This window comes from Haliotis rufescens, unplaced genomic scaffold (assembly GCF_023055435.1).
Source record: "Haliotis rufescens isolate VD_foot unplaced genomic scaffold, xgHalRufe1.0.p SCAF_1, whole genome shotgun sequence".
Lineage (NCBI taxonomy): Eukaryota > Metazoa > Mollusca > Gastropoda > Lepetellida > Haliotidae > Haliotis > Haliotis rufescens.
In genome coordinates this window covers 10,055,369-10,070,053 of record NW_025963779.1, presented here as the reverse complement: position 1 = coordinate 10,070,053, position 14,685 = coordinate 10,055,369, and the positions used below count along the sequence as shown (strand labels likewise).

The 14,685-nt window shown below is 42.6% G+C and overlaps 1 protein-coding gene across 1 annotated transcript; it reads left to right on the top strand.

Annotated features, from left to right (window-relative positions):
* The first annotated feature begins 6,394 nt into the window (after positions 1-6,394).
* On the top strand, positions 6,395-14,242 carry LOC124147131 (isatin hydrolase-like). Its single transcript, XM_048403184.1, has 3 exons — positions 6,395-6,435; positions 12,817-12,992; positions 13,525-14,242. The coding sequence occupies exons 2-3, from the start codon at positions 12,817-12,819 to the stop codon at positions 14,225-14,227; spliced, it is 879 nt and encodes a 292-aa protein (XP_048259141.1). The 5' UTR covers positions 6,395-6,435; the 3' UTR covers positions 14,228-14,242.
* Positions 14,243-14,685: the final 443 nt, after the last annotated feature.

Below are 14,685 nucleotides of genomic sequence, written 5' to 3'. Positions count from 1 at the left end.
TTGACATCATGAGCATCGGTGCACGCAATTGGGATACGATGACATGCATCATCAACCAAGTCAGCGAGCCTGACCACCCGATCCCGTTAGTCGTCTCTTACAAGTAGGGTCGCCTTTTACGGCAGGCATGGGTTGCTGAAGACCTATTTTAACAGGGATCTTCACGGGTCGTACAGAATGTAGTGCCCATCTTGTTTATGGGGGTATCGGGAATGCTGGGGTCTCAAACGCAGCTATTCGCTGCGGAAAGTCACTATTGCATGACAGAATCCGCTGGTCACGGATCCAGGAGACGCTAGTTTTGATCTGCAGCAAGTTCTTGCCGTGAAGATCCTGGTTAGAATTGATCTTCAGCTACCCGTACTTAAAAAGGCGGTGGGGTAGCCTAATGGTTAAAGCGTTCGCTTGTCACACCGAAGACTCTGGTTCGACTCCAGACATGGGTACAATGTGTGAAGCCCATTTCTGGTGTCCCCCAGTAGTTATTTTTTGGGATATTTCTAAAAGCGGCGTAAAACAATACTCACTCCTGTAAAAGGCGACTAGCAGCATCGGGTGGTCATGCTCGGTGACTTAGTATTATGCACATCATCGTATCCTAATTGCATAGATCGGTGCTCATGTCAATTACTGGATTGTCTGGTCCAGACTCGATTATTTACAAGCGATCCCGTTAGTCGTCTCTTACAAGAATTTTACGGAAAGCATGGGTTGCTGAAGACTTATTCAACCACGGATCTTCCCAGGTCTGTCAAATGATGAGATTTGATTGGCCTAAGTGATCTGATAAAATACGATGTATCCTGGCTTGGAGGGAATTAAATATCTCAGCGGGAGAATAAATCCCATATACCCGCCACGACCAAGAAAGGCTGCATGTCGATTTCTGGGGTAGAATAAATTCCGAAAAGCCCCTTTCAAAAGACGCACGCTCTTTCCGAGTCGATGAAAATTGCGTGACACAGCACAGATTAATCTCGGCTCAATCGAACAGCTGTTATCAATTTTGAATTTCTTTTAATTCTTTCAGAATGCCAAATTAAAACATGTCGGCAAGATAAATTCGTTGTAGCTGTATCATTCGTGGTATAATAAAACCTAACGCGGGATGCATACAACCACATATACCCCTCGTGAGGCTGCTACAACTATTTGGATACCATTGTGTGGGAGATTATGTTGCTATCCATCTGAACAACAGGTAAATAGAAGCTAGAATAAGTTGAGTTGTGATCTGACTAGTTAACCTGTATGACTGACTGAGGTCCACCCTATGACGCTTACGACTGAAGAAAGGGGTAGCGGGCGTACCACAATAGTAGCACGATGGATATGTTCGTGTGGCTCATCCTCTCTACAGGGGGTCACGGGTGGCCCAGTCGTCTTAGGCGCCGCGATTCGCTGTGCAGAGTTGCGTCCCTTGGGCACGCCAGAAACCTATGTTGGTGGGTTCGAATCCCGGTTCGGCCCTTTGTTTCCAGGTTTGTCAGCACCATACCCGTGCTCGTGGGTTTCACCGAAGTGGTAAACGTCGGAGACCTGCATCACTTAGGGCTTTCCTCCCACATTAAGCTGACACGCCGTGATACAACTGGGATACTGTTAAAAGCGGCGTTAAACCAAACTCATCTTCTCTACAGCCCGGGCTCGCATTTCGGTAAACCTTCATTTAGCCCTGGGCCCATTCAGACAGTTTTTGCGATCTAAACTTACCTGCCCATTAAGATGTTACCGACCAATCAAACGTCGATAAGAAAAACGAAAATGAGGTAACTCGTATTGCCTAGAAATCAAAGCCACCGCCAGTTATCTAGGGCATGAAGACATCCTTTCCCTCAAAGATTTTTTTTATGCCTTTCTTTTGCGTGTCACTCAGTTTTTCGACGTTGAATTACTCGCACACTCTATCGTAATAAATGAGACTGGCCGTGATGTTATCATCAACCCAACATTGAGGCTGGTTTATAGCTTGCATTCTGATGCACACGTTACTTGTGCCTAGGTTAGCCAATCAAATTGGCTAAAGGAAGGCAAGGGCAGGTAATTTAAGATCGCGGAATACTTGTGACTGAGTCCAGGGTTAATTGTGGGTTTAACGAAATGCGAGCCCTGGAGGCTCAGAGGATGGTCTCGGCTAAGTCACACCGACATCTTAAGTCTCACGTACCCGTGAAGATCCGGGGTAAAATGGGTCTGCAGCAACCAATGCTTGTCGTGTAAGGCGACTAACGGGATCAGGTTGATGCGTGTCATCCATCGTATCACAATTGCGCGGATCGATGCTCATGATGTCAATCACCGGATTGTCTGGAACAGTCGGCTCTAACAAGCAAGGGATGCTGAATACCTTTTCCAGCCCGGATCTTAACGATCTCCTTTATAGGAAGTTCGCACGTTGACATTAGGCGGTGAAAAATATCGTTTATTTTAACATCACGGACGTCCAACTTAGACTAACTGTGGTGTATGTTGATATATACAGACTTTCAAACGTCTGTACACCTATGAAAATGAATACCTATATGCAACATATATTATAAGACCTGCATTCACGGATATGAACACCTGTGACAAACAATAGTGGGTGAGTATGGTTCTACACCGCTTTCAGCAATATTCCAACAATATCACGGCGGGAACACCAGAATTGTAGCCATGTAGGGAATCGAACCCGGGTCATCGGCGTGACGAGCGAACGCTTAAACCACAAGGCTACCCTACCGCCTCGATAAACAAAAGAACTGGTGTCTACATGATGATACTTGTAATACTGTATGGCGCTCGGCATTTGACATGCCAAATGTGTGTTTCTGACCAAATTACGCCCCGTCACGTCCTAAATTATTCCTTTGAGGGATCTACTTTCACAACGTAAAATCACTAAAATTTAGAGGAAGGCGAACCATCTCAGGAGAAAATTTGGTTTAAAAATGAGTATTTATACCAAGCAATTACTTACGTCTAATTGATTCGCTAGTTGTCTTCCAAGATCACAAAATAAACGACCACGCCCTGCTGCGTCCAAGGCACGACCTTGCTGCCTGCAGAGCAAACGTAACAACAAGAAGCAACATCGACTGGATGGACAATTCAAAGAGGAAGATGATGAATATCAGGGGACAATTGGAATTTCTGATACATAAGACGTTTAAAAACATGAATTGGCCACTGATGTGCTTTGACAGTGGTGCTTGATATCATTTCTGAAAAACGTGTTCATAAATAGTGATGCTTATGCCGCCCATGAATACATGAGCGAAGATTACATAGTTCCTGATGTCAGAATTCACAGCAACATTTAATAAAACGTCTTGACATAGCATCAAATGCGATTCTTGGTTCCTCTGTACCTACTTAATAAAACTGAAAAATACTTCATAATGCAAAATGCTAAGCTTTAGCCAAAATCAGAAACTTCATTGAGACGAAAGCTGGCTGTCACAAAGTTAAAATGGCGGGCATCCTCGAAACACGTAGCTCAGTCCCGATCATAAATTCACAGAAATATGGATTAATATTTAGCTGCCAAGGGATTATTATATGTTTGTTGAAGAACGAAGGTAGGATTGATCTATATCTGATGGTTATTTTCCTTAAATATGAGTAGAGCCATGAATTCTTCAAAAGTTACGGGTAAATAACCCTGGTTGTGACATATATCGTGTAGCTGCTATTTGTTGGCGTTACAAGCCCCAGTAGTCGATGTCAACAACATAGCGAGCTTGCAAGAAATTCAACGTTGAAAAACTGACTAACACGCAAAAGAAAGCCATCAAAAATCTTTTTGAGAGAAAGGATGTCTTCATGCCCCAAAACAACTGTTGGTGGTTTAGTATCTAGGCAATACGAGTTACCTCCCTTACCCATTTTCGTTTTCCTTATCGACGTTTGATGGGTCGGTAGTGTTCATGAAAATTAAGGGCAGGTAATTTTAGACCCATGGGTAAGTGTAGGTTTACCACTCGCACATATCCACGTACTACTTGTCGTGGTACGCCCGCTACCCATTTCTTCATAATGGTATGAGAGATAGAGAGAGAGAGAGAGACAGACAGAGACTTCTAGCTTGCACAAATTGCGTAAATGATGCTCATGATGTCAATCACTTGATTATCTGGTTTACAGACCGCCGTCATGGGTTGGAAGATTGCTGTGTGCGGCGTGGAACAACAAACAAAACTTCTAGCTTGCAAGTAAGCATTTTCCACGTGTAGCATCACAATTCTTGCCGAACCATGCACGATCTGAACGCCTTTTTCTCATCTTGTTGTGATATCTTCGATCGGGGCCAAATTTATTTTCAGCTGCCTGGGTGTAAACACTAATATCTTCGCGACAGTTTTGTTCCGTATTTTGGGCTCACAGTTATTTACAGTAAGTAGACTCATCAAGTAAGTCTTGCATTTGTCGTATGTCATATCAATATAATAACTAATTAAAATACTCATCTTTATAACACGTATTGCACCTCCTGTGTTTGATCCTGTCAATGCTATTTGTCTTATCACACTGTTCTCAATATTTTCAAAAAACAATAGATTGGGTTTGAATACAAAACCTTTTGATTTGAGTTTTAAATGTATAGCATTGTGGATATTCGATACAATTGAGTCGAAGGGTAACACGTCACAATGATGTATACAATCAAACAGATTGGCAGTGTATATAGCCTAATCATAAACACTCACATGCTTACGTGTATATATATGTATGTTTGTGTGTCTGCATGCGTGCGTGCGTGCGTGTATATGTGTTGTGTAAAGTCGCACTCAGCAACATTCCAGCTATGTGACGGCGGTCTGTGAATAATCGAGTCTTGACCAGACAACCCAGTAACTGATCATCTTCCCGAGGCAAGAGAGTTAACTGACTTTAAAAGTAAAGTTTCGGTAGTCAGTTAACTCTCTTACCTCGGGAAGATGGTAATTGATATCATGAGCATCGATCTACGCAACTGGGATACGATGACATGCATCAATCAAGTCAGCGAGCCTGACCATCCGATCGATCCCGTTACACATCTTTTACGACAAGCATGGGTTGCTGAAGACCTATTCTAACCCGGATCTTCACGGGTCATAATCGAGACTTGACCAGAAAATCCAGTGAGTTGTTTCTGTTTCAAAGATCAAGTAGTTTGTAACCGGGGTTATTTACAGGTCTATCGTCTTGGGATTTTCTAACAACAGCAATGTCTTTAGATTTAAGTTTTGAAATATCCTTAATATCAAAATCATATTCTTTTTGGTCTAGCCTAGTGATTAAAGCGTTCTCTCGTCAGGACGAAGGCCGGTTTCAATTCCCCACAAGGGTACAATGTGTAAAGCCCATTTCTGGTGTCCCCCGTCGTAATATTGCGGGTATATTGCTAAAAGCGGCGTACACCACACTCACTCATTCACTAACCATGTCTTGAAATGTGCAACATCTGTTTCAAAGGAATCCAATGTTTCACAGTTACAGTAATATGAATCTTCAGGTGGAATATATACACATCAAATTATAACAGAATTAAATGAGGTAAGAGAATGTTATTTTTAACTCCAGTACATATTCTGCTTTATAAGCCGTCACAAACGCTGCTTACGGAGCATTTCAACCTCAAAAGCGTCATTCGTGAATAATAAATGTCTATGTTGATGTATACTACTGTTGAATGGTTGGACGGGTGACTTCATATATTTCTAAAGATCACATGTCTTACACGTGAGGGGCGGTCGGGTAGCCTAGTGGTTAAAGCGTTCACTCCTCACGCCGAAGACCCGGGTTCGATTCCCGACATGGGTACAATGTGCGAAGCCCATTTCTGGTGTCCCCCGCCGTGATATTGCTGGAATATTGCTAAAAGCGGCGTAAAACCAAACTCACTCACTCACTCACTCTTACACGTGAATTAAGTGAGTTCAACCTTACCCATCATCTTGTGGAGTTAACCAGCTATAAATAATGTTTGTGTGCCAGGTTGCCCCAACCTCTGTCACAACTGTACACAAAATAGGTGCATTATCTAAACTTGACTAAACATTTCCTCCAACAGCAGCTGTTTCAGTAATAAACGCCGATGTCGCAGCATACCGTTTAGGTCTTTAAAGCACATTTATAAAAAAATTAGTAATAGGTCGATACTTCATGAATAATACGTCTGCCATTGATTTCACATATGCCTCGGAAGAATATGGCCAGGGGAGTTGATTCTTGCTAGGATAACTGTGACCATGTAAATAAACCATATATATTACCACAAAAATCGTTCTTATCCTTATTAAAAATATAGAGGTGCCGTTTTCGCCCGACACATAGTAGCCGTTTTCGCCAAATGTGGTGCCGTTTTCGCCAGAGAAATCGGTGACGTTTTGCTGAGGTGCCGTTTTAGCCTGCACCCCTGCGCGCGAAGGTTTTATCTGCACTCCTACTTCTCGATTCCAGTCCTATCAGGTAGCGTGTCCAACTGACATACCAATGTGTGTACTTTGTATTACAATGTTTTTGATACATTCTAGTGTATTTTACACGTAGCTTTGTTGTATACTGTGTCTGAGTGGGGTATTCATGTTAAACTGCGGCATGGTATCTCAGTGAGCTAGCACTTTAAATCGGCATCAGTCCGGACTAGTACAAGCAGCCACACACACACACACACGTGCATGCACGTCGCTATATAAGTGCAACAATCTTGGACGCGACGTTAAAACCAATTTCACCTCACCTCACCTTATTGTAATCATTTACATATATTGATAATAATACATTTCAGCGCATATTAAAAAAAGTCGTTGGATCTCTCGGTGATGAGTCTTCAACATCACATTTGTCCAACTTAGTGGAGGGACTGACATATTTAAACCGCGTCGGCACTCCTTTTATTTTGTGTATTTTTATGAAATAATATGATGTTTTTCATGTTGTGAACACAGGCACTGGAGGCAGGTGAGTGATAGGGTTAAAATACGACCTATATACATATAGGTCGTATTTTAACCCTATCACTCACCTGCCTCCAGTGCCTGTGGTTGTGAACTAAGAATATCATATTCAGTTCAACATTTGTGCGACCTCTAACTTGTAAACTCCTTCATGGATTCTTTTCCAACTGTGGGTACAGCTTCTATACCAATAGGAGTTGTGCACTGCGAACTTTGTTTTCAATATTTGTATTTTCTGAAGAAATACAGCTGTTTTGCATTTTTTTACTTCGAATTCTCTTACTCAATGGATTCTTTTAAAATTTTGGGAACAGGTTCCATACTAATTGAAGAAGTTCAGTGCAAAGTTTGATTTTGATATGTGTCTTTTCTGAAACAATATGATGTATTTCATGTTGTGAATATATTTTTTACTTCAACGATTGTGCGACCTATAACTTGAAAAATGCTTCATGATTTTTTTCCAATTGGGGGTACAGTTACAATACTAATAATAGAGGTGCACTGCAAAGTTTGATTTCGATAAGTGGATTGTTTATTAATATTTCTTTTCATATTTTGAAGCAAGAAATATGATGAAATCGAAGTCGTGGATATTAATGAACCCTGCTCACTGTTTTACTTGTTTCCATTAGCTATATCCCTATTGCCTTTATCAATATTGCCCTTACAAAGTACGTCGTACCTCATTCAAAGTGGGAGCACGGGTGGCCCAGTCGTCTAAGGCGCCGCGATTCGCTGTGCACAGTTGCGTCCCTTGGGCACGCCAGAAACCTGTGATTGTGGGTTCGAATCCCGGTTCGCCCCGATTATGTTTCTAGGGTTGTAAGCACCATACCCGTGCTCGTGGGTTTCACCGAAGTGATAAACGTCGAAGCCCTGCGTCACTTCGGGCTTTCCTCCCACATTAAGCTGACACGCCGTGATATAACTGGAATACTGTTAAAAGCTGCGTTAAACACAACTCACTCATTAACTCATTCAGTTGCAACCTGTCACGGGTTTGGGGAGTAAGTGATTATCTCCCTTACCAAATAGCTCCGCGGCAACCACCCGAAATGTTGCTTTTGTGATGTGTCACACAAAGGCAAGCTGACGTTGAGAAACTGAAGACAGAGTTGCGGTGCCGTGGAGCGATTACATACGGGGGAAGATCGATTTGATTGCAAGGTTTGTAGATGATCAAGACAAATACTAATGCTATGCCAGTTTATGATGCTTTTGTTGGGAAATGTACATGTACGTCTTTATATTGTTACATAACGACCCAAGATTACCGCGGAGCCCGTTACCAGCAGCGCAATGATCTCGCTATATATAGCTGTCTCGCTAGAGCTGTCGCGTGGCTCACGCTCAAATGCACTGACATGCCAAGGCACTTAAACAGGCACCGATCCAACACCCCTTTTTGATCTAATACCCCGGGCTCGGACGGGGAGGGTGCTCTAGAACTTTGAGTCTGCCCAAAATTTTATCCCGTCCATCCCGTTCTGCAATTAGTCGGATTGACAACGTACTCAAAACGAGAAAGACGTATTATGCACGGAATTGCCGTACTTCGAACGGAATTGCCGTACTTCGAACCTACTAGGGACGTGTTACGACGTGGTGCAGTCGGACATAAATTTCAGTACGTGTGCACACCGACCGGGTCGACTTCTCTTTTGAGGCATGATGTGTACAGCTCGGAGCCCTGAACTTGAATGAAGACTGACTACAACGCGCTCGGTATTCATAGGAGTCGGGCGAGGACGCGAATACACACGCACTTGGGACGAGATGAGGACGTACTGCGAACGAGTTGGTCGGGTTAAGAATTAGTTAGAACTGGCTTGGACGTATTGTGAACGAGGTAGAACGAGGTTGAACTGGTTAAGAACGGTTTCAGAACGGCTACGGACGTGCTCGAACTGCTTCGAAACGTTGTCGAATGAGGTGAACGGGCACTTTTACACGATCTGAACTGGATACAAACGGACTGCAGACTGGCTAAGAACGAGATAGACGTATTGAGGACTGCTTATGAACGAACTAGCATCGTATTGTATGCCAAACTACGCGTTCTACCTTGATCACAGCCCGTTCTAGTATTTTGTTTGGAACGGGATAGAACTACTTTGGTGTGATGGTAGCATTAGGAAGCTGACTCCCCTTTCGGATCCAACACCCCTTTTGATCAGTTGCCAAATAGTATCACAACATTTACTATGACCCACATCACAGATCAGTGTTAAGGTCCTTTGACTGACGTACCTTCGGGCCCACGTGGTTGTCATCGTGATTTTGTCCAGATTTAAGGACACTTGACTGACTGCTCCACTTTCGGGAGGTTTGTCATGATCCCCTGAACCTTGGGAAGGTTGTTTGTGAATATTAGATGGTGTATTATTCCTATTTACCTTTATATACTCGCAAAATATCTCCAGCGAGATACGTACTTGCGATTACCATGAGGCCACAATAAAGAAGGGCTCATCACGAGATCGTAACCCATGAACTTGGCCTCTTTTAAGCACGAGCAGACGAAGACACCGCTATCACGGAGTTTAAGTGGTGAAATTTGTTTTCGCTGTTTGTAGAAATAAGGACTTTGTAACACTTGTGATACAATGTGTACGTTTTTGAAACTGCGACGTCATCGAAGTGTGGCTGACGAAAAATACCATGAGGGTTAACGCCGCTTTAAACAGTATTCCACTTCTTCTTCCAGTCGGGTTAAATCTCATAAACAGGGACGTTGTAATGTCCCCGGGATTTTATAAGATATTCAAGTCATATTTGCTATATAATGTGTTATAATATCCTGGGTATTTTATTAATATAATTTCCGTTCAGATTGTAACTTGTAATGAAATGTAAAATTAAATGATAAATGTATTCTTTATATTCCCGAGGATCGTACTCGCAACCTTCATATCAGTAGCCCAGTGAGTGTGCCACAAGGCTACATGGGTGTTAATAAGCCGCACTACTTTTTGGAATGTCCTTTTCAAGATCCGTACGTCAGCAACAGATATTTTACGCCCGTTTCCTAAGTTTCATGGAAAGTATGTTCAAAACATAAAAATGTTGATAACTGTTGTTTTAAGGTTCAAAATCGGTTTATAAGTAGGATAAAACACTTCCCCTCGAGTTGTTATGATATTTAAAACCCTTTCCCTCGGGAAATCCCTCGGGATGCTGGTTTTAAATATCATAACAACCCTCGGACGTGTTTTATCCTATGTGACTTGTATCACATAGTGTCAGCTTAATGTGGGAGGAAAGCCCGAAATGACGCAGATCTCAGACGCTTACCTCTTTTGGTAAAACCCACGAACACGGGTATGGTGCTGACAAACCGAAGTAACATAATCGGGGCGAACCGCGATTCTTAACCACAATCATAGGTTTCTGGCACTCAGCACAGTGAATTGTGGCGCTTAAGATGCCTGGACCATACGTGCCCCCGTTGTTCTTAGAAGTAACGCCTCCGTGGTCTAGTGGAAGAGCATCCGCCCAGAGAACGAAAGGTCCGGGGTCCGTATACCAAAAGACATTAAAAGGTGGTACTTGTTGTTACCCTGTCGGGCGCTCGGTATTAAGGGACTAAAACAAGGACTGGTCGGCTTGGAGTCAGTATACTGTCTCTGAGTTGAGTATTCATGTGAGACTGCGGCATGGCATCCCAGTGGGCTAGCACTATAAATCGGACACAAATCGGAGTCTGGTCTTGTACAAGGAGACACACAGACACGCACACACACCTGCACGTCGCCTTATAAGTGCAATAATCCTGGTCGCGACCATAAACCCCATTTCACCTTACCTCACCACCTTCTAAGTAGTTCTGCAAGATATTAGTCTTGAATCTTTCAATCTCTGGTGTAGATTCCCATGGGGATGTTACACAGCTTCTGTGTACACTGACACATCACAATCTTAATTGTTTGGGAAAATGCGCCCGGCAAATAAATTCAATTGTTGTCTATCGACTGGAAAAATGACAAAATATTAGCAACAAAATATCACTTAATGAGCAATTTAACGTTACTCTTTGCCGCTTTGAATGCAAACAAATAATCACTTTGTTGTGATAGGAGGTATGTGTCGTCAGCTTGAGAGATGCGTTTATTAGTTTCGGCCTCATCATATCAGTTATTATGTTTATTCAGCAAGGTCACGTACGCCATCGCCCATGTCACAGCAGTTGTACAGCAGCCATTCTTGTAATTGAAATTTGCAGTTTTGTCCTTAATTGCTTAGACTTATAAATATACATAGCAATATTTCTTATGATATTACATAAATCACTTGACATCAAGACATTGAATTTATGTAATGTGGGAAATAAATAGTCGTTTCTTGGAATGTACTGTTCACGCAATTCGGCATATACCGTGTATACAAACAAGAAATGATACTAATCCGCAACGAAACTTTTTTTTACAAATATTGCAAAACCTTTCATTTCTTGGAACATTTGCATATCTGCCAGTCTCAATTTTTAGTTGGTGAGAACTACATCTAAACTTTGCTAAAGCTACACGAAACCCATGGATAGAAATATACTTAATATAATACTCTTGACACACTTTAAATTTATACATAGAATAATCGAATGTTTTTGCACAATGTGATAAGGATGCATGCCAGTCTTGCTGATAAATACATTTTGCTCTTGTCATAAATTCCGATAAAAATGATTGAATACTACCAATGCTTTGATTATCCCAAACATAGCCAAATCCCATTTTAAATAATACGTTTCTTAACTTTGAAGCCCAACCATGACTCATATCTAACAAATTATGTTTCAGGGGGTCTGAAAAGTGTTCATCATGTTAGTCGTGAGGAATGCCTTTCACAAATGTCAGATAAGATATGGTTGGTTGGTTGTTTAACGCCGCACTCAGCACAATTCCAGCCATATGACGGCTGTCTGTAAATAATCGAGTCTGGACCAGACAATCCAGTGATTAATATCATGAGCATCGATCCACGCAAATGGGATCAATGACATGCATCAACCAAGTCCGCGAGCCTGACCACCCGATCCCGTTAGTCGCCTTTTACGACAAGCATAGTCACCTTTTACGACAAGCATAGTCACCTTTTACAGCAAGCATGGGTTGCTGAAGACCTATTCTACCCCGGAATCTTCACGGGTCGATCAGATATGGTTTAATATCATGACCTAGCTGCTGGTGTGAAGATTGTCGTTGATGAGTTGGTTTGTTTTGTTTCTTGCATTAGTTTTTAAGGATATCTGGGTTTGATCACGATGATCAAACTGTTCTACACTCACAAAGTGTTGTGCCCAGAACATGGATATATTTGAGATATCTCTGTTCCATATATATACGGGCCGGGACAGGTAACTCGGGTACCCGGGTCGGGGGATACTGAGCAGGACCTGGGTACCCACAGGACTACCCGGACCCGTGGTTAGTTACTTGATATATTGTCTAATGACTAAAGTTATCTAGAAATCTATGGTTACACAACAAGTCATTAATGTTTGTTTTTCTTTCTGACTATGCACCCATTCCTTCTGATTTTTCATATGGTTGAATAAAGATATAAGCTATGTCAACTTCAGTGTATGCATGACCAGATCTTTTAATACATGTATCTAAATACGTTTTGCCAGGACTATGCTAAAGAGACCCCAATCGGACATTTTGAGACATCCCCTGGGACCTACAGTGGGTATCCGGGTAGGGTACGGTAATAGGGGGGCGGGTACCCGTACCAGCCCTAATATATATGGTACGGCCTGCTCGTGCTTGGTCAGTGCTTACATTTTATTTTCCCCTAACTACGTCCTGGTCTGTACAAAGAGAAGACATCCTGGGCTCGCTGGGGGGCAAGTGTCTGCTGTATCTGATGAAATTGCGTTTTACATTCGTAGATGAAGTATGGAAGCTTTGTCGTTTGCATCGGCGTATTACTACCGTCAATCAGCGGCAACATGAAGGTGGTAGACCTTACCTGGCCCCACAAGAAGGGTATGGCCCAATGGCCGGGCGAAGGAATTCCTGAATTCAACTTAAACATCATTTCTCGTGGCTTCTTGTCTAAGTACTGGTAAGGGTTTGATGATATTCTTGTCACGGATGAAAGTAGGATTAATGAGTATAGATGTTCAATTTCATTGTGCATTTTAAGGGACCGACCATATGATATATTCTTTCAGCTACAGCTGCAAAACAAGATATATAAAAGAAAGACACCTTGCAACAATGTAATATAGATGTTCTATTTGATTGGCATTCTAAGGAACGGACCATATGATATTCTTTTGTGTGTGTGTGTGTGTGTGCGTGCGTGTGTGTGCGTGCGTATGTGTGTGTGTGTGTGTGAGGGGGGGCACTAAGGCATTAAGTTTAATTTCAGCCTTTCATTGCACAATATTTTGGTTAAGTAAGAGCGTGTGGGAGAAAAGTCAAACGGCTGCACAGGAACAGTTTCGCAAAACTATAAGCATGCCCTTCGTGCACCATCCCTATGCCTACTGTGTTAGTTCTCTTTCACCACATATCTGTCATTATAAATGTTTCAGGTAATTATATGGAACTACTGATCTCATGTCAATTTTTTTCTCACTCTCCTCCACCAGGTATGAAATCAACTGGTTTGTTACTCCTGAACACGCAGGAACGCATTTCGATGCCCCTGCTCACTTTTCCAAAGGTAAATGGAGGGCGCATGAGATTCCAGCCGAGCGTCTGATTGGTCCAGCGGTGGTTATCGACGTGACGTCACAAGCGGAAGTGGATCACGATTACAGAGTAACTAAGTCCGACTTCGACAGGTACGAACGAGAGCACGGTCAAATTCCACACGGTGCCATTGTAATCATGAACTCTGGTTGGGGTTCCCGGTTCCATGACAAGCACCTTATGTTCAACAGCGAGAAGCCCGACACGCCCCCCACTTACCATTTCCCAGGGTACCACGAGGATGCCATTTCCTGGTTGTTGACCAATAGAAACGTCAGTATCGTTGGGGTCGACACTCCCTCCGTTGACTACGGTCAGTCGACGACCTTCAAAGTTCACGTTCTTTTTGGAGAGAACGGAATTATCGGGCTGGAAAATGTGGCCAACATAGAGCAGATTCCCGTCGCAGGGGCTACAATATTTGTTGGTGCGATGAAGTTGTTTGACGGAAGTGGCGGACCTGCCCGAATTATAGCGACCTTTGACCCGCTTGTTTCCAGTGAATACAGGTCAACGTGGATTGTTGTCATAGTTACCAGTATCTTGTTTGGTATCTACGGTTTATACAGCACGTGTTTCAGAACACAAATAGCTGAATAAAGTGTTATGAGAGGGCATATTGTTTTATTATGGGTAAAAGAACCATCGGCATCACCATAATTTTCATTATTATAAAGAAATCCTGAAATAAGTGCCAACTTTCTTCAATGGCGAATCGGAATCAAGAATCAGATGTCAATGAGGTTGGGATATGTGTTACCATTTTTAAGCAAGTTGAGGATGTTATAGAATTATTACATGCCAGTCCGCCGTCATATTGCGGGAATATTGCGGAGTGCGGCGTTAAACAACCAAACCAAACCAAACATGGTCTACCAGTAGTTACTATGGCGACGTTGGTAATGGAATTGTGGCAGCTAGAAAATCTTCCCACCCAACTACGGCAAGATAACTCGTTAATGAGTAAATGTATGCAAGACCTCAGAGGTCAGGGGGTTAAGAAGGCGACACATGTCCTATGAAATTAAGCAATCAGTCGTACGGCCCTTTATTAATAC